The sequence below is a fragment of the Gopherus flavomarginatus genome, chromosome 3 (genome assembly GCF_025201925.1).
Source record: "Gopherus flavomarginatus isolate rGopFla2 chromosome 3, rGopFla2.mat.asm, whole genome shotgun sequence".
Lineage (NCBI taxonomy): Eukaryota > Metazoa > Chordata > Testudines > Testudinidae > Gopherus > Gopherus flavomarginatus.
The window spans coordinates 235,259,827-235,287,519 of NC_066619.1; the positions used below are offsets into that span (position 1 = coordinate 235,259,827).

At 38.6% G+C, this 27,693-nt stretch overlaps 1 protein-coding gene across 18 annotated transcripts in view; it reads left to right on the plus strand.

The window, feature by feature from the left end:
• The window catches only part of FRYL (FRY like transcription coactivator), a 331,713-nt gene that overhangs the window by 251,615 nt on the left and 52,405 nt on the right, over positions 1–27,693 (plus strand). For 11 of the 18 annotated variants that reach the window (XM_050947243.1, XM_050947242.1, XM_050947230.1 and 8 more), the window contains 14 exons: positions 654–804; positions 1,212–1,315; positions 2,683–2,868; positions 5,359–5,563; positions 6,782–6,903; positions 7,455–7,645; positions 8,516–8,610; positions 10,753–11,360; positions 11,890–11,987; positions 15,509–15,679; positions 16,872–17,012; positions 23,583–23,780; positions 25,259–25,420; positions 25,733–25,807. In XM_050947243.1, coding sequence (XP_050803200.1) covers positions 654–804; positions 1,212–1,315; positions 2,683–2,868; positions 5,359–5,563; positions 6,782–6,903; positions 7,455–7,645; positions 8,516–8,610; positions 10,753–11,360; positions 11,890–11,987; positions 15,509–15,679; positions 16,872–17,012; positions 23,583–23,780; positions 25,259–25,420; positions 25,733–25,807 — 2,507 coding nt within the window. The remainder of the gene's footprint in view (positions 1–653; positions 805–1,211; positions 1,316–2,682; positions 2,869–5,358; positions 5,564–6,781; positions 6,904–7,454; positions 7,646–8,515; positions 8,611–10,752; positions 11,361–11,889; positions 11,988–15,508; positions 15,680–16,871; positions 17,013–23,582; positions 23,781–25,258; positions 25,421–25,732; positions 25,808–27,693) is intronic. The other 7 variants (XM_050947235.1, XM_050947248.1, XM_050947246.1 and 4 more) reach the window with 3 other exon arrangements.

The following is a 27,693-nucleotide window of genomic DNA, read 5'->3' on the forward strand; positions in this document are numbered from 1 at the left end:
ACTTAGCTTCTAGAGCAAGTGCCATGTTTGGGAGAGAAATTCTACAAACCTGTTCGACTGATGCAGCTGATACTACTAATCCAAGTGTCCAGCAGGGGTGCTATTGCTAGTCACCTACAGTGAAATCCACACTGACAAATACTCGAAGAAAACAGTTACCTACAATAACTGTGGTTCTTTGAGGTGGTGTTAGTGTGGATCCCATAACCACCCTCCATCCCCATTTATGGAGTCCTATGCTTCCCAGGGAACTAAGAGGGGCTTAGAGTTGTTTTGCCTTTTATGGGTTTGAATGGGAGCATAAGGAGACACAGGGAGTGTATGTGGCCCTGACAGATGCAGTTATTCAAAAGGTTCCAATCTTGCGTACATGCAGTGCTTGTGTGCTCACAGTGAGATGCACATTGACAACTTCATTTTGAAGACCCACAATTACTGTAGGGTAAGAAACCATTCTTTATTTTAACTTTTGACTGAATGGCTTTTCTCGTCTGGACACTTCTGTTTCCCAGGATCTATAGCTTCAAATCCTGGGGCATTTTTTAAACTATCATTATGTAGAATATTAGGTGGAAGATTACTATTAGTAACTTGTACATTTTGCTTGGATTGACAAATCAAAAAGAAAAGTAAAAATAAATGTATTTTGATAGGTGATTCAATGCCACTGTATTCTAACTGGCGACTGAAAGTGATGGAGCATAATCAAGGAGAGCCTCTACCTTTTCCACCTACTGGGGGTTGTTGGTCACCACTGGTGGATTATTTACCTGAAACTTCATCTCCAGGCATGACTCTTCACAGGTAAATATTAACATTACATGAAAGTGACAGCAATTCAGTTCATATTCGTTTAAATCAAACTACTGTCTTCATGCATGTGCTGTGTAAAGTAAGAATAACCTTTCCTTATTCAGTACATTTCCTGTGTTGCTTACAATTCAAGAAGTTACGTTGTCTTAGCTACCTTTTGATGTGGAGGACTAAAGCTTTTCACATCGGCTGTGTGGCTTCTTGTGATTTTTTTTCTTTGTTGCCTTTTAAGATTTTCATAGTTTTAAAGATCCTCTTAACTAATATCCCCTTTTAAGACTTTCATAGTCTTAAAAGGGGATATTAGTTAAGAGGATCTTTAAAACTCCTACAAATCTTCAAAATGTAAACTACAATTGTATTCTGATCTCTTATCAATTTTTTTCTTTGTCTTTTAGGTGTAACATAGCAGTGATCCTTTTGACTGACTTGATAATCGACCACAGTGTGAAGGTGGAATGGGGAGGCTACCTCCATCTTTTACTTCATGCAATTTTTATAGGTAACTAAACTTTTACTGAAATATCACAGGGTTTTTTTTAATTGAGGAAAACAGCAGTTTGTAATCTTGGTTTAGGAGATTATAGTAATTGAAAACAGCCTTTTGACATAACTACTCTTTTTTCCCCAAGGCTGTATGAGATTAATATTTCTTATTCTTTATTTATCAATAAAATCTTAGCAGAAAGTACAGAAAGGATCTCTGGTGTATGAAATATTTTTGTCTTCTATGTTGTTATGACAATCTGACTTTAAAAACTGACATCCAATAACATAAAGGAAGAACGCTTTTTCAAGTTGAAAAAAAATCCACTTTTAAAAAAATGTTTTCCAGTCATTTTGGTTTGTATAAATACAATATTAATAAGTGTCTCCTTTAAAATTAACACTGTGGATAACATATAAAAGCTAAAACTTACTAAATGCCTATAAGCAGAATGTTTTGGGCTAAATGCAGCCATGATGTAAGCAAGTGCAACTGCATTTACTTCAGTGAAGTTACACATATTTGCACCAGAGCTGAATTTGGTCTATTGTGTGATAGGTAACAAACTAGTGCATCTCTTTTCTCCTTCCTCTTGTACTCTTTTGGCCATATTTCCACCTTGTTATAGTCCATTGCTGCCCTTCACCCCCAGCCTCTTTTGGGCAGCATACATCTGCCCTGAACTTGTATTCCCATTTGATTTGGCCTTTTTCTCTTCTGAGCATATACAGTTAATCAGACAAGTGTGCTGTACTAGAGAACCTTTTCATGTTCCTAATGTTGCTTATTTCTTGAGACAAACGTAGGTAGGAAATACAAGTGGGCATGAAAGTTTGGACTCCTTTACAAAGCATTGTCGATTGAGGCCATTTGTCCTTCTCCCCTTGCATAGAAGGTGCAATGAGCTTGGAGTACACTTAATGTCTTCAGTGCTTCTCTTGTTGTTCTCCCCTCTGTTTTCGGCTCCATATTTTTCAGTATAGTGAGTCTTTCATTTTGTTTGAATTAAAATAGTTTTTTTTAGTACCTGTGTAATGGCAAGAATCATCCACAGTATGGCCTAGTTGATTTATTGTATGAAATAAACATAATACGTTACCACACTGAGCAAGAGAGTGTTTGTTTTTTAAAACAGTAAATCCAAAGAGTTTTAATATATTGAAGTTATTATAGAAAAAATAGAAGGGGAGATGGAAGGGGCATATCCTCTGTGTCTCCCAATAGCCAAAATCTAACTCATTTTCAGTCGTTGGTGGTGAATCTTTGTTTACCAAATATAGATATCATTTGTAGAGATTGTTATAGACCACTGGGACTGTTGCTTATTTTAGTTAGCTGCATATTTAATTGATTAACCTTTCTATTTTCCTCTTTAATTTTAGGGTTTGACCACTACCACCCTGAAGTGTATGAGCATTGTAAACGCCTGCTTTTGCACCTGTTGATAGTGATGGGCTCCAACAGTAGTGTCCAGTCTGTTGCTTCTGTCCTTCTCAGGAACAGGGAGTTTAATGAACCCAGGGTGCTTACTGTCAAGCAAACTGCACATTTAGATTATACTTTCACAGGTAACCACAGCTATGTTGTTCACGTTTCATTAATTAAAAGAACACAGAAGGTCAGTTTTTGATTGGATTTAAATATTAAAATCTCCATTGTTTGTAATATATTTCACTTCCAGTTTTGTCCAGTTGGATAAAATTTCTTTCTTCCCTGGATTTTTCATTAACCTAAAATTAATGTAGATAACATTTTGTGCACAGTCATCATCAGCAGGACTAGCACAGTTGAATGTTAATTGCTGGTTTGCTGCTGCTGTGGAAACTGCAGAGGAAACTGTTAGTTGGTCATATAAAATAGCAACTACTTTTTTTGTGATTTTAAAGGAGAAGTAGGGGGATATTTCCTCTATATGTTATAGCAACTTTCAATTTTGGACATAAGCCTTTTGATATTGTATAATTTAATAGAATACCACAAAAATATTACAGGATTTTAGCATGACCTTTGCTTTTAATGTTGTACAAAGAATATGAGAAAACATAAAATATCTGAAATGATCATATAGTATGAGAAATCAGTACACTTCGGTGGAAACCTTTTTTATGAAAGCTTCACTTTTGGTTGTATCATAGATTTGGGGAAAATATGAACAAGAATTAATTTTGTTGACTCATGATATTTCATATTATCTGCAGATGGCAGCACCTGTCATGCAATATATTATTTCAGTTTTGTTGTATCTGGGAAGTATTTTTGTGTTACTTAAAGAAAAAATATTTTGTAAATTCTTGTGTAAATTTGGTGGTCAAGAATATGAGAGACTAAAATAGCTGGGTAGAGCGAGGTATATTGCAGGCATATTTTGTATAAACTTACCCATGGAACTTTACCAAATGCAAATCAGTTCTGATTTACTAACCACTCTTGTTCCAGTCCTTGGGCTCTTGAGTAGAGATGGCCAGAGACACTCTATATAAGTTGAGTTTGTAGTATGAAAAAATGTTCACTAGAGATCAGGATGAGAAGGCCAGCAAACTTTTGTTTAGCTCTGTCCACATTGAAGACTGAAACAGTATTGTTCGGGAGATTATCCTCACATGGGGACTAAACAAAATATTTTAATAGTTATGTTTTTAACTTAAAATTAGCTGATTAATAAAATATCCTATATATGCATTATAGGTCTAGTAAATTATGGTTAAATAATTGATTAAAATGGCAAGTTACACAATTTTAATAAATTGCATCTTTTTGATGAGACCAATGCCCTCATCTGACAAGATACTAAGTGCGGACAGACCCCTTTGTGGAGCCCTGTTGGCCTAAATAGGGCTTCATGTGAACATAGGGGCTATCTATGCAGAGATACTTGTGGGGTTAGATCCTAAATATGTAGTTAAGGGACACAGACACTATAAAAGTAACAGTGACTGGAGAAATACTATCCATTTATTACCCAATTCTCCTTCCATCTGAAGAGTGCTCAGCATAAGCTGGGGGACTGATGCTGGGGGTTGGCTGCAAAGTTTTCTTTAAGCCACTTTTGCCCCCCACAATCCAATCCTGCAGCTGTGCATACATCAGTCCAGAACACATTGAAGGCTAATGATCTACATCAGGTGCTAGTGGCCCTCAGCACTCCAACTGCTGACCTCAGCTAGCCAGACACAGACAAACCCTGACCATGCCTCATTTTCCTTAGCTCCATTACCTGTTACAGTACTTGGGAGAATGGTGGTATAGAAAGTTTCCATGTGAAGAGAGAATGTGCCAGTAGCCAGATTAAGCTGATTTTTTAGAGCTGTTTTATCCATCTAGAGTGGCACAAAACAGCTCTAACTTACTGGTGAATCAGCCTTACGTATTAGAGTTTAATAATTAAATTCAGTTGTGATCAGAATACATTTCAGTCAAAAAGCTAATCTGCATTATCAGGAAGCAGCTTATCTTCTTGACTTCTACTCTACAAGCATGTGTGTGCTTTAATACTTCCAAGTTCAACTACTGAATCAGCTTGTAAAAGATGTGATGCCTACAAGTGCAAGGACTGGTGGGTTGTCACTTCACCAGAATACTAATATAAAAATGAATCCTGCAGTCTTTACTATGATTATAGTTATGGACAGGTTATTCCTTATTATTTATTTAGGTCCCAATTATGCAAGGATTTATACATGCGCTTAACCTTAGGCATGAGTATTCCTGTTGACTTCATTGAGTCTCCTTGCGTGCATAAAGTTACATATGTGTTTGCAAGATCAGAGCTTTACTGGTAAAATACTGTAAACTCTTTAATAATTCTCTTTTCAAACCTATGGGTAATTCCTATGATACTGTTTTAAATTTTGTATTTTCAGTGTTGGCATTGCAAAAAGATACTATGTTGATGGCCTAGAAGGTGAAAAGGAGCATCCTGTCTATTCAGTTTGAAAATATTTTAATTACCCTAATCAAAGTGCATCTTTTGAGAACCAGTGCATCATACTAATAATTTTTTTTGAAGCCTAACGTGAAAATGCCAAACTATAATATAATTGTAGTTGTTTTTCTTTCAGCAGGTGTTAATGATTTTATACCTGATTACCAGCCCTCCCCAATGACAGACTCAGGGCTTAGTTCAAGTTCTACCTCTTCTAGCATCAGTTTAGGAAATACCAACGCTGCCATTTCTCATCTGCACACCACCATCCTCAATGAAGTTGACATTTCAGTAGAGCAGGATGAAAAAGTGAAAACACTCATGGAATTTATTACCTCAAGGTAACACTTTAAGATCAGCCATGGTCGAGATGTATGGTATATGGAAATATGGCAAAATAGCATATTATTTGGCATGAAGTTGACTATTTTTCTCTTCTGTTTATCATCAATAAGATCTTGAATCTGATCTTAAATACTCTCTTGTTGTGTGCATGTTATGTGTATGTATAATAGCTTTCAAACCATTCTACTTCTCTACATCCTAAGGGCAGTTGATTCTGAGTCTTCAAAAGGCCATTGATTGGTGTACTCCCCACTGATCGGGGGATCCCCTTCCCCATGGAAAGCTTTTCAGGGTTTCAACCCCTTTCCTCTCTTCAGCATCACCAGTCCCACAATTGCTTCCTTTAAAGATAATTGAACCACATTCTGAGATCTGGTGGGCTGCAGAATATACTACATGCTTAATAGAGCCCCATATCCTTCCCTGCAGAAGATACTTAAAGGTCTGTTCAGAGAGCGTCTTGAAGGCTTGTTGTGGGGACCTGGGTTTGTATGGATCTTCAAGGTGGCCTGGAGAAAAAGAGGGCTTGTGTGTTAACTGGGGAAGTAGGAGTTGGTGGGAAAGTTTAGTTATAAAACTGATAACTTTCAAAGGGTTCCTATTTTCATATGATGATTTGTTTGGTGCTTTCAGAATCATATAAATAGAGCCGAGAGGATACAAAATTTGATCTGTATCCGATCCGCAATCTCAAAAATGATCCATGATTCTTGGATATAAAGTGGATATCCACAGATGTGCAGGGCTGAACGTATAAACCTGAAACTCTAAGTAGATCTTAGTGGTCAAAAACTTGATTTTGGTTTGTCAAAACTGTGCAAACCAAAAAAGAGAGTTTTTACACAGCCCTAGAACTTTATAGTAATGTGGTGTTGGATTGTGGTATTTTTGCAGATGTGTAGCGTCAGTTGGAATTACTTGCCATTAGGGTAACTATGCATTCCCCCTCCCTAAATTCCTCCTACAGTTTCAATTGGATTGAATATGTTGCTTTGTTTTTTGTCTTAATTGTTATATAGTATTGCTGCGCATTTTTAAACAGCTGCCATATTTCATTCCAGAGAAATCTGTGTTTCAGTATACTGTATATAGTTGATAAATTCTTCTGGAATTCTTCTAGGTGAAAAGTACTCCATCAATGGATAATGATTATAGAGGTTATGTTTTATACCTTTATGCTATGCTACCTTATATGTTGGGTTTTATATTTCTAGGAAAAGAGGACCACTTTGGAATCATGAGGATGTTTCAGCCAAGAACTCTAGTATAAAGAGTGCTGAGCAGTTAACTGTGTTTCTAAAACATGTGATGTCTGTGTTTAAGCAGTCAAGTTCAGGTATGTTAGAAAAGAGTTAATACATTGTAGAATTTCAATAAAATAAAAATCTTTGTGAAATAAATAAGAACTTCTCTTTCAGAAAATATGCATAGATTTCTAGGCTTCTGCTTTCAGCCAATAGATGTTGCACTTTAATGTGACACAGTTCATAACTGTGTTCAGACTTGGATATGTTAACATAACGTGTGCTTGGAGTGATAGAAAATATATATTACAAGCTTACTGCAGTTATTTATTGTTTAAAGTTTGTATCTTTCTTTCCATCTGTCTAATTTAATATTTAATACTTCTGCTGAAGTTTATGAGAAAGCTGCTTATGTGATTGGATGGATCTTTGTGAGGGATTCCAGTTTAGCAAAGGGGGTGAGGGAGAAGTAGTAGTAGATAAAACTAGCTTAAAAGCCAACACAGAGGTGACTATAATAATCTTGTCAGTGGGGGAAAAAAGGTATGCAATAACACTGGTAATGTAATTATTACATACAACTTTCTTTTCTTTTCTTTTTTTAAATCTGCTGTGTTACTTGAACATACATTTGCTTTCATAGCAGGATTTCAGTTGGAGCAGCATCTTAGTGAAGTTGCTTTGCAAACTGCACTTTCTTGCTCCTCTCGACACTATGCTGGGAGATCATTTCAGATTTTCAGGGCTCTGAAGCAGCCTCTTTCTGCATCCACGCTTTCTGACATTCTCTCCAGGCTTGTGGAAACTGTAGGAGATGCAGGAGAAGAAGCACAGGTATTTGCATATTTTCTTATTTTCTCTCCCGTGCAACCATCTGACTTATAATTTTCCCATTTTATTAAACAACATTTGAATTGTATTTTTAATATCATAATGAAAGGTAAAAGCACTATGATGAGGCTCAACTGCATTTTCTCCTTGAATGAAGAAGAAAGGGGTATTAAAACTGATGTGACTGGTATCTGATTTAACTTCTGTAACACTTTGAATTTTCACTTCTGAACAACAGAACCAAAATAATTCATGGTTATGCTGAGCACTTTGTTTTCAAAGGCAAGCCAGTAGCCTCCAAATATTTACTTTCAGAGACTCTGCAGTCTGAACTAGATGTCTCAGGTGAAATAATCTGTTTCCTGGCAGCACACATACTTTTTATAATTCAAAATATGCCTCAAGTATTTTAAAATAAAAATATATAATATTAAAGAAGAAACAACTATTTTAGTCTGTTCTGATATTTAGATTTATCGGCAACATATTGCATCTTTACAGTTTATCCAATGTCACTCCTTGCAAATCACAAAAAGAGGAACTGAGTCATAAAGTATAGACACCCCCAGGGGAATAATGGAACTTAATAGTTGTCTTGTGAGAGGTATTGGACCAGAGAATATAACACACACAAATTCATGACTGTGTCATTAACGACTTTTAAATTAAATTGTATACTGTTGTTTGTTTTACATTCAATTTGCACCGTTAATTTGAGTTGTGCATCATTAGGACCATGGTATAATTAGATCAGAAAGTTATGAATCAGTCCCTAACATTGTTTGTTCTATTTGTATATCACAAGCAAGAGGTCCTATGCAATCTGCACTGTTGTACATACTATAACATATAGTAACCTTGATCCTTTTTCAGGGTTTTGTCATAGAGCTACTTCTGACTCTGGAATCCGCCATTGATACATTGGCTGAAACCATGAAGCATTATGATCTTATATCTGCACTTTCTCAGTAAGTACTTAAACTACAGTATTCATGGGAACTATTAGTTGTTTATTACTCATATAATCAAAATGTTTCTTCCATCATTTCAGTTTAAACTTAATACGACGACAGCATGCTGTTTTCAAATGTTCATCTCTTTGGGCTCTTAGTCAGATTTCCTGAAACTGACCTCAGTTACTCCTTACTTTTTCTATTGCTAGGTGGTAGAGCAAATTAGGCACTTCAAAATCAATGAGTTTTTCTCAATTAAGGAAGGGAGAATTTGTAAATCAAACTTGTTAAATCTGGGTTCTGTTCACATCCACGCTGCTGAACTATTGGACCTGAATTCTATAAACCTTTGAGTTCAGTTCTGATTAACTTCAGTGGAAATGAGGGCACTCACCATATTTTAGGATCAGAGCCTATCTGACTGTGGTTGTCACATAAGCACTCCATGCCTCAGTTTCCCCATGTGTAAAATGTAGGTAATGTTACTCATTTTTTTTAAGTGCTACAAGATCTCTGGATGAAAATTGCTATATCATGGTAGGTATTATTTATATTAATTAGGATTACAATAATTTGTAAGTCAAATTTCTTCAACTACAGCAGATACTAAACCATATTTAGAGCTGCCTACTCAGCATTCCAAATTTGTTGCAGTTTTTTTTTTAAGTGTAAATAAAGGTCTGTAGTTTTTCTTCCTCATTCTATGTCAAAACTGGTTCAATGGATTGTTATCAAACTTTCAAAAAATTCTCATCTTGTGTCTGAGAGCAGACTTGAAAAATTACATTGTAAATATTATGGTTCCCTTTGCCCCTAGGGACTTGCTGTATTAAAAAGAAAATGAGCCTGGCCAAGCATAATTATATATTATGCTACAAATGTTCCTTTCACATAAGGCTCTTGCCAGCTAATCATGCTTTTTTTCACATCAAGATTGGATTACTGAAATGTGTGCACTTGAATAGAACTTGGAAATTTCATCTAGTGCAGAATGCAGATACCCATATACTTTGAGATACTTCATGCATGAAGTATGATCTGTAGACAATGTTAATGTCCATTTGGTTTCTGAGTACAATTCAGAGAGTTAGCCCTATGTAGTCGTGGTCTTGGATACCTTAGAAACTGCCTCTCTCTGTGTTTAATTCTGGGATTTGAAATCAGCTACGATATTTCTCACCATTGAACACTGACCATAATGAGAGTTGAGGGTGTTGAGTACTTTACAGGTTCAGGCCCTAAGGCCCAGACTTTAGGAGCTGATGGTAAGGCATTGTCAGTGGAGGGTCTCAACTGGAATTTGCTTTCCCCACTGGTCTGGCGAAGCTCAAAAGTTTATTGAACTTCAGGAAATTTGCTACCCCTGTATTTTCATTCGGGCTTTGGATTTAAGGCCTGTATTTCAAGGGGTTGAATTTCTGGTGTGGTATAAGGGAGGTGTTTTTGAGTAACAAGATGTATTCTAGGATCTAATACATGTGCCTACTGGTGTCTAAAGGTGCGTTTTATAAACTGAAAAAAATAATCCATACTCTTGTGCTCCTCTACTACTCAAAAGATGAAATAGGTTATTGGGGTTTCTCCATGTAGATTTAAGATTAGTTCAAAGGTTATTGATTACAATGTGGTATTTATACAGTATATGCACATAAAATGGGTTCCAGAAAATGCTGATATCTTTAGTAAATGCTCCTTAGTCTCAGTGTGAAAGGCATTGAAAGTATGGATCTGTCTAGGATGCTACCTTAAGAGAAATATAAGGACATGTAAATAACCTCATTTCTTAATTCCCTCTCTTTCCTCATCTGTAAGAAAATAGATGGGAATTCCAAATCTTCATCCTTAGCCCACATTTTTCAAGTTTTTGACCAGTATGTCTAATTGTGCTAGATCCTTGGTTGGCTCTCTTACCTTGGTAATTTCTTATGTGTGGAAAACATTTTTTCCCTAGCTGTGGTGTTAAAGTAACAAGGCAGTCTCTTTCTCTCTGAGAATTTTATTATGACATAAGTGTTTCTTCAGACCTACTTACTGATAGTAAAATATTCTCTGCATATGCTGGAAGATTGATTTTTGGAGCCCTTATTTTGTAGGATGTACATTATTGAAGGTCTGACATTTTGCATTCAATAATATATTTCATTGGTTTTATTTTAGAACCTCATACCATGATCCTGTAATGGGAAACAAGTATGCAGCTAACAGAAAAAGCACTGGACAGATAAATCTAAGCACAAGTCCTATTAGTAGTGGCAATTGTTTGGGATATTACAGCAATGCAAGGAGTAACTCTTTGAGACTGAGTTTAATTGGTGACCGGAGAGGTGACCGTCGACGGAGCAACACACTGGATATAATGGATGGAAGAATAAACCATGGTGGAAGCTTAGCAAGGACTAGAAGCCTCTCCTCTCTGAGAGAGGGAGGAATGCATGATGTGCAGCCTACTACTGATCCAATCAATCTGATGGCCACCATATTTTGGATTGCAGCATCCTTGCTAGAATCAGATTATGAATATGAATACCTCCTGGCTCTCAGGCTGCTCAACAAACTTCTGATTCACTTGCCTCTTGATAAATCAGAGAGTCAGGAGAAGATAGAAAAGGTGCAGAATAAACTGAAATGGAATAACTTTCCAGGCCTTCAGCAGCTCTTCCTTAAGGGCTTTACCTCAGTGTCTACACAGGAAATGACAGTTCACCTCCTCAGTAAACTCATCACAGTCTCCAAACATACATTGGTTGATCCCTCCCAATTAGCAGGTATCTTTAATCAAGTTGTATGTAACAATATTGAATTTGGTAGTAGGTTAACTGAAAAATAAATTAATCTTTGGCATTAAAATCAATAGTGATATACATTGCCAGTGAAGAGCAAAAGTAAATCCCGTGGTCCCCAGTATTGTTATGCTAGGTACAATGTAGATTATGATCATTTATCTAGAGAGCCGGTGCAAAGTATACCTGCTGGAAGATTGGAATTGTATATTACATTATAGTAAATTTGTTTCCAAAGTAAGTAAGAACATAGTTTTTTCCTTCTAAAACCATTTAGTCATAGTAGCCTTGGTTTAGTGCTATTCTAAACCTTTGCATATTCTCTTAGGAGCTTGCCATTGTGCTGAATAAGAGCACTGAGTTACTTAGTAATTTTTTATTTAACTGATTAGGTGATCATTCTACTTCCATCTTAAATAATAAAGCAGTTTTGGTTACAGAGATCTTGTTTTTAAAATGCTAAAAGTTTTTGTTGTGTGCTCACATAACTCCAGCACCATTTGTTTGTCTGCAGGATTTCCTCTTAACATCTTATGCTTACTGCCTCATCTAATCCAACATTTTGATAACCCAACTCAGTTCTGTAAAGAAACAGCAGACAGGATAGCAAAGGTATGTAAATATTTTTAAAATAACATTCAGGGAATTATTCACAACTTAGGCTTTCACTTTTACAGCCAAAACAGAGATGTACCTTTCATATCAATTATCTCTGTAAAGTATTATAGTGCTGCTTTTCCACTAAATTTTCTTCTTCCATGTCTAAGACCTGTCTATAATAATTGTGTTAATGAGAAGTAATTGTTCTCTTAGAGCCTGATTTAAAGTTCACTGAAGTCAAGGGGAGTATTTACACTGACATGAGTGATCTTTGGATCAGGCTCTAAGAACTCCTCTGTAGAATCAGAGTACCCATTAGGCTTAACCTATAAATTGGGAAGGTAAGAAGTAATTCTTCCTATTGTTAGTGTTGCAAGAGACTCTTTTTTTTTTTTTTTTTAAATTAAAAAAAAAAAAGATGGTTTCCACAGCTAGTGAACTTAATTTCCTTAAATCACATTTATAATTTTTTAATTTTCAAGTGCATTTCACAGTTTAATTCTAGTAAGGAAATGATCCTTACCTTTGAGACTGGTGTGTATGGAAAAACAAGTAATGTACAGTTTTTGTTATTTGAAAACAATGATTATCTTGTGGAAAATTGATTTGAATGACTTTTTAAATTGCATTCTTTGTGAAAATGGGGTAAAATACGTGTAAAATCAGTTCCCAAATGAATTAGTGGACTATTGGTGGTCCCCAGAGCTCTTCATTGGAAAGAAAAGCATGGAAATGGAAATAAGATGGCACCTGCACAATAGGGCTGGCAGTGTGATCTACTGGATAGAACACTGGACTGAGACTTGGGAGACTTGAGTTCTATTCCAGAACCTGCCACTGGCCTGCTGGGTGTCCTTGTTTAATTCACTTTACTGCTCTGTGCCTCAGTTTCCCCATCTGTAAAATGGGGATAATCATACTGACCTCATTTTGTAACGTGCTTTGAGATCTGCTGAGGAAAAGTGTTATGTAAGAGTGGTAGTGGTATTGTTATACAAGCAGGAGAGGAACAAAACTGCCCTTAGGCACAGGATCCATAGTGTGAATGGCGCTGCCAGTTACCCGAGGGAGGGGAATGTTCAGAGAAGAAGGGAACAAGGCAGCTAGGTATATGTTTAGGGGAACAGATAGCATAAAGGACTAGGTGTTAGGGCATCTTCAAAGGAGAAGAGGAGGCGAGTGCAGGCAACAGAATAGTATATACTGAAGAGCAGGAGGATAGAGGAAGAGAACTGATGGAGGGGAATATTAAATGAAGATCAGCAGTGAGCAATGTAATTAACTTTTTTTCAAAAAGGACAAAACGCTTATTCTATTAAAGGCAGTTAAAATACATAAGCACTAGGGCTGTTGATTAATCAAAGTTAAATCACGTGATTAACTCAAAAAATTAATTGTGATTAAAAAAATTAATCATGATGAATCGCACTGTTATAAAATACAATACCAATTTAAATGTTGTAAATATGTTTTGATATTTTTCTACATTTTTTAAGTATATTGATTTTAATTACAACACAGCATACAAAGTGTACAGTGCTCATTTTAGATTATTTTTTATTATAAATACTTGCACTGTAAAAATGTCAAACAAAAGAAATAGTATTTTTCAGTTCACCTCATACAAGTACTGTAGTGTCATCTCTTTATCATGTAAATTCAATTTACAAATGTAGATTGTTCTGGGTTTTTAATGCAGTTATGTAACCAAAAAAAAAAAAGTAAAACTTTAGAGCCTACACGTCCACTCAGTACTTCTTGTTCAGCCAATCACTAAGACAAACAAGTTTGTTTAAATTTATGGGAGATAATGCTTCTTATTTACAATGTCACCTGAAAGTGAAAACAGACGTTCATGTGGCACTTTAGTAGCTGGCATTGCCAGGTATTTACATACCAGTTATGCTAAACATTTGTATGCCCCTTCATGCTTCGACCACTGTTCCAGATGACATGTGTCCATGCTGATAATGGGTTCTGCTTGATAACCATCCAAAGCCGTATGGACCGAAGCATGTTCATTTTCATCATCTAAGTGAGATGCCACCAGCAGAAAGGTTGATTTTCTTTTTTGGTGGTTTGGGTTCTGTCATTTCCAGATTGGAGTGTTGCTCTTTTAAGACTTCTGAAAGTATGCTCTACAAGTTGTCTCTCTCAGATTTTGGAAGGTACTTCAGATTCTAAAACCTTGGGTGGAATGCTATAGCTATCTTTAGAAATCTCACATTGGTACCTTCTTTGTGTTTCATCAAATCTGCTGTGAAAGTATTCTTAAAATGAACAACATGTGCTGTTTCATCATCCGAGACTGCTATAATATGAAATATATGGCAGAATGCAGGTAAAACAGAGTAGGAGACACAATTCTTCCCCAAGGAGTTCAGTCACAAATTTAATTAACGCATTATTTTTTAACGAGCATCATCACTCTGGTTGATGGTGTGTTGTGTGAAAAAATGCTTCCTTTTGTTTGTTTTAAACCTGCTGCCTATTAATTTAATTTGGTGGCCCCTAGTTCTTCTGTTACGAGAAGGAGTAAATAGCACTTCCTCATTTACTTTCTCCACAACAGTCATGATTTTATAGACCTCTATCATATCCCTTCCTTAGTCGTCTCTTTTCCAAGCTGACAAGTCCCAGTCTTATTAATCTTTCTTCATACAGCAGACATTTCGTACCCCTAATAATTTTTGTTGCCCCTTCTGAACTTTTTCCAAGTCCAATATATCATTCTTGAAATGGGGCGACCACATCTGCACACAGTATTCAAGATGTGGGCATACCATGGATTTATATAGAGGCAATATGATATTTTCTGTCTTATCTATACCTTTCTTAATGATTCTGTTTGCTTTTTTGACTACCGCTGCACATTGAGTGGATATTTTCAGAGAACTGTCCACCAGTAAAAAAGTTTAATGTTTACCGGTAAGAACATCATGTGCCAGATTTTCTGCCCAGACTTCCCTGGTTTAAAACAGATTTAACATGAACAGTAAGTCCACTTGAAGCATGGATGCAGTGGTGCAAGCCACTCAGAGTGCCTGTCACATTACTAGGGAACCTGTAACTAAGCTGTACAGCTCCAGAAGTGTGGATGGAGTGGAGTGGAAAAGTAAGAGCAGCCTAGGCAGGGACAGAGCCAGGCCTGCCAGGATATTTACCCCTCCCAGGCAGCCTTCACTGATCAGATTTTACAGGAGCCTTCTCTTAGTGAAACCCCCTCCAGTACAGCTACCCCAAAGGCATGACTCTAGCCCTGGGTAATATTTTTATTTTAACAGTGTAAGTATGCTGCACATTTTTTATGTTAAATAGTCATTTTAAATCTTTTCAGCAGTTTTCTATATTATTTTTATAGCAAATGGAAATTCTTGAGCCTGACTATGTAAAATATAGATGTTCTTGTGGTTACTTTGTCCTTCCTGTTACTGAAAAATAAATCCTGAACCTTCAGAAAAGTATTACACATTTCATATACTCAATAATTTAGTGAGTGAAGGAAATTAATTTATTTGTGTTTTGTTTTGTAGGTTTGTGCAGAGGAGAAGTCACCAACTCTTGCCAATTTGGCACATATGATGAGTTTATACAGTACACACAGTTATTCCAGAGACTGTTCTAACTGGATTAATGTAGTGTGTAGATATTTGCATGACTCCTTCTCAGATACCACATTTAACCTTGTAACTTATCTTGCAGAGGTAAATTTTACTGAAAATGTATTTCATTTAGACAGCCTGATTTAAACCATTCCTTTATTATAGCACATTTTTTATTTTTCACACTCCTGAAAATTGAAAAAATATATTTAGAAAGTATTCTATGGAATAAAGTGATATTAAAAGTTTGTAGGATTTGGAGGGGAGAGGATGGCTAAAACCATTTTTTAGTAGTGAATCTGAATTTTTTAATTGAAATGGTCATTCCGCCAATGGCGGGTCCATTTTTCTATGGCAGTAATATTTTGTAATAAATCTTAAGTTCTGTCCCTTTACATCAGTTACTGGCACAGAGCTATTATTGCTCCTTTTTCATTCCTATCAAAGTTTGGATAAAGTACATCGATTTTGGTTTTAAAGAAATATATTTAGAATATATATTAAAAGAAATTGTCTGATCCAGATTAAGCTGTAATTTAAAGTTGCTCTTAGTAGAAAATAAATGTTAATCAGAGAGTAAAGATGTAAATATTGTGTGGCAGATTTTTCTAAATGCTTTGAGCATGCAAAATTTAGTGAATAGTTCTGCAAGCCCTCCATGTGCAGAACTACCATTGCCTCTAATAGAAGTGCTCTGCATGGAGAGCTTACCAGAGCTGGCTCTTAAAATGTATTGCTTAAAACTGACAACCCTGATATCTCTTGATTTTTTTTTTCTCTGTAAAAATCTTTGTTTGTGTGAACATTTTATTTATAAAGACCATAGCCATTGTATGGATCAAACTTTTGTAAGCCTTATAGATCATAAGTCCTGTATGTAACATTATTTGCAGTTTTTCCTGTTCTTGTACAGTATGTTAAAGAAGCATAATATAAATTAAGGAGCTTTGGGATTTAGAAGAGTTGTTTTATTTAGTCTGAAATATTTTGCTTGTAGGTGCTTTAGGCCTGTGCTAACGTTTAAAGTATCACCAAAATTACATTACTTAATGAAAAATGTGAATACAGAGGAAAAATACTAGAATAGAAAATACAGTTAGTTCTGTTGTACTCTGCTATATTCTGTTTTCCAAACCAGATCTTGAAGTTTTGAAATGAATCTTTAATTCACCACATAAAAGGGAAAAAGGAAATCTGTCAGTTAGCTAACATTTATTATTGTATAATAATCTTTGTACCCTGTGCTGCCATCAAGCAACCTGATTAAAGTTTACTTTTTCAATTATATTTTTAGCTGTTAGAGAAAGGGTTATCCAGCATGCAGCAATCTTTATTGCAGATCATTTACAGTCTTCTGAGTCATCTTGACCTGTCTGCAGCACCAGTGAAACAGTTTAATCTGGAGATCATAAAGGTTATTGGTAAATATGTTCAGGTAGGTATTCTGAAAATGTAAATAACCAGAAAACATTGTATATTTATGAAGTCAAGAAAAATTTCATGCAGATGCACTTAGCACTGTTTTTGAATGCAGATTATTGAAAAGTATAGTCACTTAACTAAAATGGCAGTGCTAAGTGAAAGCCAGTAGTGTTTGTTTTATAAATAATGGGCCCAAACCTGTATACACTTGCCTATGTATTTAACTTTACTCACATTAGCAGATTTACTGACTTTAATGGGACTACTTACATGAGTAAATTTACACACATATCTATTTACAGGTTTGGTCCTCTGTATGTATATAGTGATAACAAAATATGAGCTTTCAGCTATCCCAGTGCAATTTTGTTGATAAGGGAACATGTTTACATCCAAATACTGCAGAAATTCCTTCTTTAGGCATATTTGTTTTCAAAGAGAAGCTTTACAGTTAAATGCTTATTTGAATTACTTGCACCAATATTAATGTTCCTCAGATGGACATGGACACAGACACATTAAAATACAGCTTCATGAAATTCAAGTACATTTCTTTAGATGATAGCAACCATAGACAACAAAATTGTGCCCCTGGTAATTCACTGTTTCACATTTGCAACCCGGTTTATAGAAAATTTAATCCCTGGGAGAAATTTGGGCTTTTTGTAGAAAAACTTTACAAAAATGCCTGAAGTATATAATCATTTCAATCCACAAAGTTCTGGGTTTTTTTCTTTATCCATCAACTTTATTGTGAAATGTAGTTCCACAAAATGGCTTAATTGTAATTAACCAGGAAGAGTAGTGTTCTCTGGACATTTTGTTATGGTAGATATGCACTTTAGTTATTGTCCTCTTGTCAGGAGACATTAGGCATAACTGGATGATCAATGTAACCATAGTTTGCTGGCCTGACATCTGCTCTTTTCACCTTTAACTTCTTTAGGAAGACTTTTTTTAATCTCTATTGAATATAATCTTAATTATGTGAAGAAATTAGCCCTTGGAATGCTGATGGTAATGAAAGGAAAGTACATAGTTGTAGCTGGATGCTTTGGCAGAGTAGAATTTGTTCTTTTCAGTAACATGAAGTAAAAAAAGAAAAGAAAAACATTTTTGTCATGCTTTAGACATGGTTGTATTGGCTAGGTTCTCAGGACTCTACAGTGAGAGTCTACTGTTAATAACTAAACTTAGTAAAGAACTACCCGAAACTGAGAGTACATTTGTAGTGAGATGTAGACATGCACTGGGCACATCATAAGACTGAAGGCCAACAGATATCCATTACTAGTAAAGTTGTAGTTCTTACTACGACCTGGAGAGTGATTGTTTATCTTATAAAATTGTAACCTTTAAAATAACTTGTATTTATTACCTTTTTAAGAAAAAAATATTTTTTATAAATATGTGAAACATGCTGTTGATAAAGAGACTTGCCATATATTATATATATTCAAAGACTGGAAGCTTTTTCAGTCTGGGAGAATCCTAAAACGTTGAGCAACCCTGCTGATATGCTTCTTCTGATGTATTTTCTCTTTCCTTTCTCTCCTCTCCTCCCCCCATCATCTTCCCAGCTGGAACTGCTCACTATTTTGAAGGCCATCAATGTTCAATTAAAGAGAGTGCACTTAGCCCATATGCGTCCTGTTGTGTTCTCATACTCTTGTCCTGATTACTTCAAGGGCTGCTTCAGCCTCACCCCATATAAAATGCCTGTAGACGCTTCTGCTTTGTTTATGTGGGTGTCCCTGAAACTGATTTAAAGAATAAAATGTTTTTATATGTATATTGTTAGATTTAACCTGCACTGAAGTCTAAATAGTTAAAGTAAAGCTGTAGGAAGTTATATCATCTTTTCAAAATTTTGCTGAAGGGCTTTTAAAATAACATTAGAACAAATAAAGCAACAATCTTGGCAAAAATCCATCTAGTCCAGCTGTTGTGTTGTGAACTTGCTGTTTAAAATGAAATTAACAATTCTGGATGATTTAAAAAAAAGACTCCAGTAAAGCTGCTTGAATTCTGAAATGGCAGAAAGAAGAAGACGAAAATAGAGCCACTTTCCTGGAGCACTTTTAAATTTGAGCCAACTGCTTCCTTTTTTCAAGTACCAATTCACAGAACAATCCTTTGGAAGACTAAAGCAGTAATACCTTAATACATAATTTTAAAATGTTTGTTCTAATAGAAACTGCTTCAGTGATTTTGGTTACTCTTCATATAGAAACACAAACACCTTCGTGCTTTCTTCCATGCTGCCCACACACAACTGGTAAGTGGTTCTACACAGCCACATCATTAGTCACCTTCAAATCCCTCCTCAAAACTCTGATGCCTACACAAAATGTCACAATTAGTAATTTCACTCGTGCAGAAACCACTGCCTTACATGCAGGTTAATATTGTCTCATTGTTTCCTTGCACTCCCCCATTTGTCTGCATCCAGCTAGTCTCTCGTCTTATATTTAGATGGTAAACTCCTTGGCGCAGGGATGATCTTTTTGTTCTAGGTATGTACAGAGCCTAATACAGTGGCATAGTCAGGATGAGACGCGTGGGTGGGCCCTGACTTCAGGTGGATGGGCACTGAGAGGGAGCAGAGTGTGGGGGAGGGGGCTGGAGGGATCAGGGCCACTTCCCCCTCACCCTCTCTAGCCAGCCTTGCAGTGGGCGATGGTCTTGCCCTACTCAGCCGGCACTCCATCTGGAGAGAGGGGTTGGGGCTTAAGGGCTTGTCCTGCTCCTCCTGCGTGCCTGACACTCCATCTGGGGTCAGGCGCGGGGCTTGTCCTACTCCGTCCACCTGTATAACACTCCAGCCGGGAAGCGGGGTTGGGGTGCGAGGGCTTGTGGGCAGGCAGGTCCCCATCCCCCAGCAATGCTCCCCAGCTGGAGTGCCAGGCAGAGCAGGGCAAACCCTCAACCCCACTCCCTGGCTGGAGTGCTGGGCAGGCAGGCTGAGTGTGGCAAGCTCCTGACTCCAGTCCCCGGCTGGAGCGCCAGGTGGGCTAAGCGGGACAAGTCCCCATGCCCCGATCCCACTCCTCAGATGCGTGCCTGGGCTCCTGAGGGCCTTCTGGCCAGCGTATCCATTGCCCACTGCAAGGTAGAGCGGGGCAAGCGCTGGGCCGGAACAGAGCTGGAGCCGGGGCCGGGTGGTGGTAGTCTTGCATGCCCATCCAGGCCCACACATGGCTACACCCTGGCCTTATAGGGTGGAGTTATGCTCCATGAGAGGGGTTCCTGTGTGCTACTGTGATACAAAATAAATACAAATAATAGAAAAGGGCCAACTTCACGCTCAAATTCACACACCTACTAATATATAGAAAGCTCCTGTAATCTCCTAGACTGTAGTCTCTTTTAAAGGGGTATTAGCCAATATCCAGAATTACCTATTTAACATACATGTATTTTTAGGTTTTTAACAATATTTTATAATGTTAATTGCAATATTAATTGCTCTATTAATTTTTTATAAAATAAAAAATACAATTTCCTGAAAGAAACTTTATGTACTTTAAAAGTTGCTGGTAAATATAGCTGTGATTTTAAGTATAGCGAGAACAAAAGCAAATTGATATTCAAATATTCTAATCCCCAATCTGCATATAGATACCCTTGTTGTAAAAGCGTATTTTTTGGCATTATTATTCACCCTTACATCTGTTTTCAATCTGCAAGATTTGGAAACATACAAAGGTAACTACCTAATACATCAGTTGTACAGTAAATAATTATGTCAGCTTTAACTTAAAAATTCACATAGAAACAATTTGTAATTAAATAACTTAAGGATACTTTTATCGTGCAACTATTATTTGTGGCAAATGTCATGATCCCTACATTCGTTGTTTTTTCTCTCTTAAACCTTTATCTAAATATATACGTGTTAAGTCCCTCTAAAAGAAGACATAATGGTGGCAACCTTATTCAATACGTTATCCTTCGTTATGATGATAATACAGAGTCAGAGTTATGATTATGGTGGTTGTTTGAGTAAGAGATGCACTTCTCAATGAGAGCACAAACTTTAACACCTAATTTGCATGCTTTCTAACATTTTTTATTTCATAAATTCTTGAAAGATGATCTATATTTAAATAACTAATATCTGCCTGCAGCTTTGTTTCCATGTTAACAAAGATTTTGTGGCATTTCCTTAGTTTTAAAGTACCCCTAATATGAAATTTTGGAAAGCAATGAGCTTGTAGGGGCATTCTTCTTGCTCTTACTTTGAAATCTGCAGGAAGAGAATCCTACTCTTGCATAGCACCTAAAAAGTAGAAGCAAGGATATCTCTTCCTGGGAACCTTGTGGAGTCCGCAGGAAGTGGGAGAATGGACAAAAAAAAAATCAGGGTCAGTGTATTGCAGCTTTGCTCCTTTCTTTCGTATAAATCTCCTGAGGTCCACAGGAGGGGGAGACACACTACAGTGGACTTTAAGAGGTTCAGAGGATTAGGGCTCCACTTGGGTAAACAGGATGTTTATTGGATGTGGTGAGGGAGATGTACTCAGACTCCACCCCCTATTGGTCACCAACTGGTTGATCGCAATTGACTGGTCGATCTTGGAGACTCTCCCAGTCGATCACGATCTCAGGCCGCTAATAGTCCAGTGGTGTAGTGGGGCTGCTGCTAAGGCAGGCTCCCTGTCTGCCCTGGCCCTGCACTGCTCCCGGAAGCAGTCACAAGCCCCTGCAGCCCTGTGGGACAGAGGAGTAGAGGTTTCTGCGCGCTGCACCTGCCTACAAGCACCGCCCCTGCAGCTCCCATTGGCTGGGAACGGGGAGCTGTGGCCAATGGGAGCTGCGGGGATGATGCCTGCAGAGAGGGGCAGTATGCGGCACCATGTGCCCTTCTGCATGCTGCCTGAGGCACGTGCTGCCTAGCGGGAGCCTGCTCTCCAGTCCTGAGCACTTTCCCATCATCAACACCCCTAACCCCCTCCTACACTCTGAACCCCCTCCTCAGGGGTGGCTCCAGGCCCCAGCATGCCAAGCACGTGCTTGGAGCAGCATGCCGCGGGGGGCGCTCTGCCAGTCTCCGGGAGGGTGGCAGGCAGGGTGCCTTCAGCGGCATGCCTGCGGAGGGTCTGCTGGTCCTGCAGCTTCGCTGGAGCCGCGGGACCAGCGGACCCTCCGCAGGCGCACCTGCGGGAGGTCCACCAGAGCCGCGGGATCGGCATGCGGCAGAGCGCCCCCCGCGGCATGACGCTGTGCTTGGGGCGGCAAAATGTCTAGAGCCACTCCTGCTCCTCCTGCACCCCAAGCCCCTGCCCCAGCCCTGAGCCCCCTCCCAGAGCCAGCACCTCTTACCCCCTCCTACACCCCAACTCCCTCTCAGAGCCCACACCCCTCGTGCACCCCAACATCCTGCGCCAGCCCAGTGAAAATGAGTGAGGGTTGGGGAGAGCAAGCAATGGAGAGAGGGTAGGGCTTTGGGGAAGGGGGCAGGGCAGATTCTGAGTTGCACTTAAATTTAAAAAGTGATCTTATGTGTAAAAGAGTTGGAGACCCCTGCCCTATAAGCATTAGGCTCCTCACTGGGGCCCTCAATCATCATCCTCGTGCATCTTAGGATATTCCTCAGCTGTCAATCAAAGTCCTACTTCCCAAAACATACACAAGCCTTGTGAGCTAAAAGTATCAACTGACTGCCAAGCCTAAATAAGATTGTCAGTTTCCCAATTACACTATTTTGGCTTGAAAGGGGGCCAACTACTCTATTTGGGTCTGTTATAATCTGCAGTCTGATAAAGGTCCCCAACAAGCCTACTAAGGCTTGCAGTTGGGTGATGCCCAGATGACCACTTTCCAAGGCTAATAGGGAGAGGAGGCAGCGAGCCTCATGGGAGTGTGCAGGAGCAGTGGAATACTCTCATGCTGCTACCATTCCCTCCTTATGCATCTTTTTTCCAATATCTTCCCTTCTGATACTTCCAAAGACTCCTTTTCTCACTTTCCTTGCTCTACTACCAGCTTTCCTCTATGCTCTTTTGTCTCCATTTTATTGTCTCCCTCCTTCTGGAGGAAGCAGAATGCAGGGCATATATCCCCATCCCTACTATCTTCTGCCCTCTTACAGACTGTAAGACCTTAGTCTAGAATACAGAACACTGGGACCGTTGTTTGTAGAAATGTTAAGTAGTGTTAATTCACTATATAAAGTTCATTTCTTTATCACACACTTTTTTATATCTGACTAACACACACTAACAATTGTGTTTATCACAATGCAGACATACATCAAATACTTTCAGGGTACATTCCTTCATGTGATGTCTTAATGCACTGTATAATGACAGTTTTATGCAATTCATTGCCTGGAGTGAACACAGCAGCTGAAATTTTGCCATATTTTGCTTTGTGCCTTCCAGACTTACAGCTATACAAAGGGTACACATTAATATTGAAAGATGTGAGCTTTTCTGTACATGTTTTAAAACAGAAAAATCTGTGAGTAATACATGTTTCCACCTAAAGTATCATGAACAAAGTCTGCTGTGTGCTATAGATTGCTACATTTACTGGAAGTAACTATTTTGTAATGTGTGTACATTTTATTTTCTGGTAGAGTCCATACTGGAAGGAGGCCCTTAATATTTTGAAACTGGTGGTGTCTCGATCAGCAAGTCTCGTTGTACCTAATGATATTCCAAAGTCTTATGGAGGTGATATTGGTTCTCCAGAAATCTCATTCACAAAAATGTTTAATAATGTCTCCAAGGAACTACCTGGGAAGACCTTAGATTTTCATTTTGATATATCAGAGGTAATTCTTTTCTATAGCTGGAATGTAATAGCATCATCATATTACAATCTGAGAGTCTCTTATTACTCATGTTTATAATGCAAATGTTTTTGAAAGATGTAATTAGAAAAAATAAATACTAACCAGTTTTTAAGATTTAATAATATTAAACACCTAAGTGGTTTACTTGTCAGACTTAATTAAATAAGGCTACTACTGAAAAGTGAACTTTGGGTCCTGTTTGGGCTCAATTTGTGTAATCCTTTCTCTTTGAGCACTTCTGCTTAACCTTATTAAAGTGAATGGGACTACTCACATGAGAAAGTGGTCACCAATATAAGGGTTGCACAGTCAAGCTCTTAGTGATCATCATAATTTGCCAAGAATTGCATATTCAATTTTTATCTCAAAAATAATTTAATCCTATCCAATGTGACCCAGTCTTGTCGTAAAGCAGCCTATCTAAACTTTAGTCAAGACTGCGTCTTTCTCACCAATAGCGTTAACTTTGACCTAAAAAGGCTTAAGCTATCTGTGGAAAATAATATAGTGCCCATATACAAACCAAAGATGTCATCTGTATGTAAATTATTTTGTGATTCAGATTATGTTCCAACTGAGACAGAGCTCAGGCCACAAACTTTTAGTCCATTCAAATTTTCATTTTGGGCTGTGGGTATCAACAGTAAAAGAGGCAGTAATTTATGCAATAAACAAGGTCAGATTTTTTTTCTTTTTGTGGAATTTGATGTATTTTCCCTGACTGTTTACTGAGTAGAGTACAAGATTTTGCATGTACATTTCCCACTGAAGTCACTTGGTTGTCAAACCAGACCAAATGTGTTTTTATACTTTATAAACACAGCTTGTTACATATTTTGTATTTCAAACTAACTGTTTCACAAAATCCTTCATTTAGTCATTAAGCCAATAGTAGAGTTTGGGACCAGTTTAAAAAAAGGGGGCAAAGAAGAGTACATTAACAAGCCATAACCAACTTCCCAAAGCTTGAGGAAGTTCAGATCCTGTGTTCAGGTTTTGGCCCAGATGTATTTTGATGAGATTTGAAAAAAGATCGGCTTTCCTGTATCAAGCCTCCATCTTTTTAAAAAGGATTGGGGGGCAGCAAATATGCAAGATACAACCTCTTGCAAAATATGGGTATGTGCTTTGTCTTCTGGCTCACACTGCATCCATGTTGTGTGGATGCTCAGTATAATCACATATGAAGTTGTGCTGTTGCTTATGAAATTAATTTAGTAAACTGAGTTTTAGTTTAATACTGCTAATAGTTCTGAAATTGATAATAATATCTTAATAATAAATATTTGAATTCTAAACTAGCATTTAGACAGGTTAGACAAACACCTCTCAGGGATGGCGTAGGTATACTTAATCCTGTCTTAGTTCAGGGGGGATGAACTAGATGACCTTTTGTGGTCACTGCCAGCCCTGTAATTCTATGACTCTTTGATTCTATTTTTTTTTTCATCTGGCAGACCCCAATTATTGGGAATAAATATGGTGATCAGCACAGTGCAACTGGCAGAAATGGGAAGCCAAAAGTCATTGCTGTCACTCGGAGCACTTCTTCAACTTCATCAGGGTCCAATTCCAATGCCTTGGTCCCTGTCAGCTGGAAAAGGCCACAGCTGTCTCAGGTACATTATATGAAAATACAGCAAGTTCCATGTGTCTCAATAAAAAATACAGTGTAATGTATATAGTGTGTGTGTTTGAAATGTAATTTGGAATCAACAGTATGTCTTAACAGTTACTGAATATTAGTTAATTATTTTGCAATAATAAATGTATTGGCATAATGGAAATCTTCTTTCTTTAAAGATATTTCTTAAGACCCCAACATCTGAGATATCTACTTTAAAGTACCAGATGTTTTACACGTCTAATCTGCCTGGAAGATTTTGTATCTCTAATAAGGTGTTATGCTATACGATTTATTTTTTTTCCAGAGAAGAACTAGAGAGAAGCTAATGAATGTGCTCTCACTGTGTGGTCCAGAATCTGGTCTCCCCAAAAATCCATCAGTAAGTATTTCTAAATTCCAATAGGAAATACTGTACATGTTCAAGTCTGATAGTATTAATAAGAAAACAAAAAATATTTTGTCATAATTGCAGTTCCTAAATTCACAAAACTGGCTGATAGATTTCAAATTATAATTATTAATGAGGAATCATCAAAGGTGCTTCTAGTTAAGTACAGGAGGAGTCCATTCTTGGTCCAGTGCTATTCAGTATTTTTACCAAGCACCTGTAGGAAGATATAAAATCATTGCTGATAAAGTTTTCAGATGACACAAAGATTGGGTTGCTTACTAAATGAAAGATCATCTAGGAACAAAGAATGTAGACTATACCCTGGAAAGCAGTAACTCTGAGAGGGACTAAGGGCTTGGCTACACTTGCAAGTTAGAGCGCATTAAAGCAGCCCCAGGCACCCTAACTCATGACCTGTCCACACTGGCAAGGCACTTAGAGCTCCTGGAGTCTGTAGCTGGAGCGCTCCTGGTAATCCGCTTCCACAAGAAGCATAACACTTGCTGCACCTTGGCTGAAACGCCCTAACATCAGTGTGAACAAGGTGTTGCATTACTGTGCTTTGATCGGCCTCCGGAAACGTCCCATAATCCCCTTAAGTCAAGTGGCCACTCTAGTCATTGTTTTAAACTCAGCTGTAGGGGTCTGTTGCTGTCTGAACTTACAAGACAGCATGCTGACAAGCTCTCAGCCTCCCAAAACCCCACTCTCTCTCCCCTCACATACACACAACACGCTCCCTGTCACGCTCCACCCCACCCCTCCCCCTCATTTGAAAAGCACATTGCAGCCACTTGTATGTGGGATAGCTACCACAATGCACTGCTCTTTTTGATGTTGCAAGAACTGCTGATGTGGCCATGCCAGTGCGCTTGAATCTGACAGTGTGGACACACTGCAGTGCTTTCCCTACTATGCTTTCCGAGGGCTGGTTTAACTCACAGTGCTCTACATCTGCAAGTGTACTCATGTCCTTAGTTGTCCTAATACAGTGTTTTTCAAACTTCGGGTTGCGACCCAGTACTGGATCACAGCATGTCAGGCACTGGGTCACTCTGGTCTGCACCGCCAACTGGGATTTAAAAGTCCTGTCGGCAGTGCTGCCCAACTAAGGCAGGCTAGTCCCTACCTGTTTCAACACCACACTGTGCCCTAGAAGCAGCCAGCAGCGGGACCGGCTTCTAGGCAGGGGGGCCATGGGGCTCCACGCCACCCCAAGCATCGGCTCCACATTCCGGCCAGTGGGAACTGGGGTGGTGCCACCTGCGGGCAAGAGTCACGCAAAGCTGCTTACACGCCCCCACCTAGTAGCCAGACTTGCAGCTGGCCGCTTTAGGCACAATGTGGTCCACGGTGCCAGGACAGCCTCTGTATCCCAGCTGCACCGCTGACCGGGAGCCGCAGGAGTTAAGTCCGTGCCCCAACCCTGTGCCCCAAACCCCTCATCTCTGGCCCCACCCCAGGGGTTCCTGGGGCAGTCAGGGACAGGGAGAAGGGGTGGTTGGCTGGGGCAGGGGTCTCGGGAGTGGGGGGGTAGCGGGCATCAGGAATGAGAGGAGGGGTCGGATAGGGCAGTAGGGGTCCATGGGTGGTCAGGGTACAGGCAGCGGGGGTGTGTGGATGGGGCAGGGGTCCCAGAGGGGGCGTCAGGGAATGGGAGTGTTGGATGGGGCAGGAGTCCCGGGATGGGGAAAAGATAGGAGGTGGGGGCAGGGCCATGACCCCCTCCCCTAACCGGTCCTCCATACAATTTACGAAACCCAATGCAGGCCTCAGGTCAAAAAGTTTGCCACTCCTGATCTAAAGAACCTGTAGCTATGTGTTCCGACCTGGGACCATGTGGGTTCTGGGCTGCTGACACTTCCACATTGCCA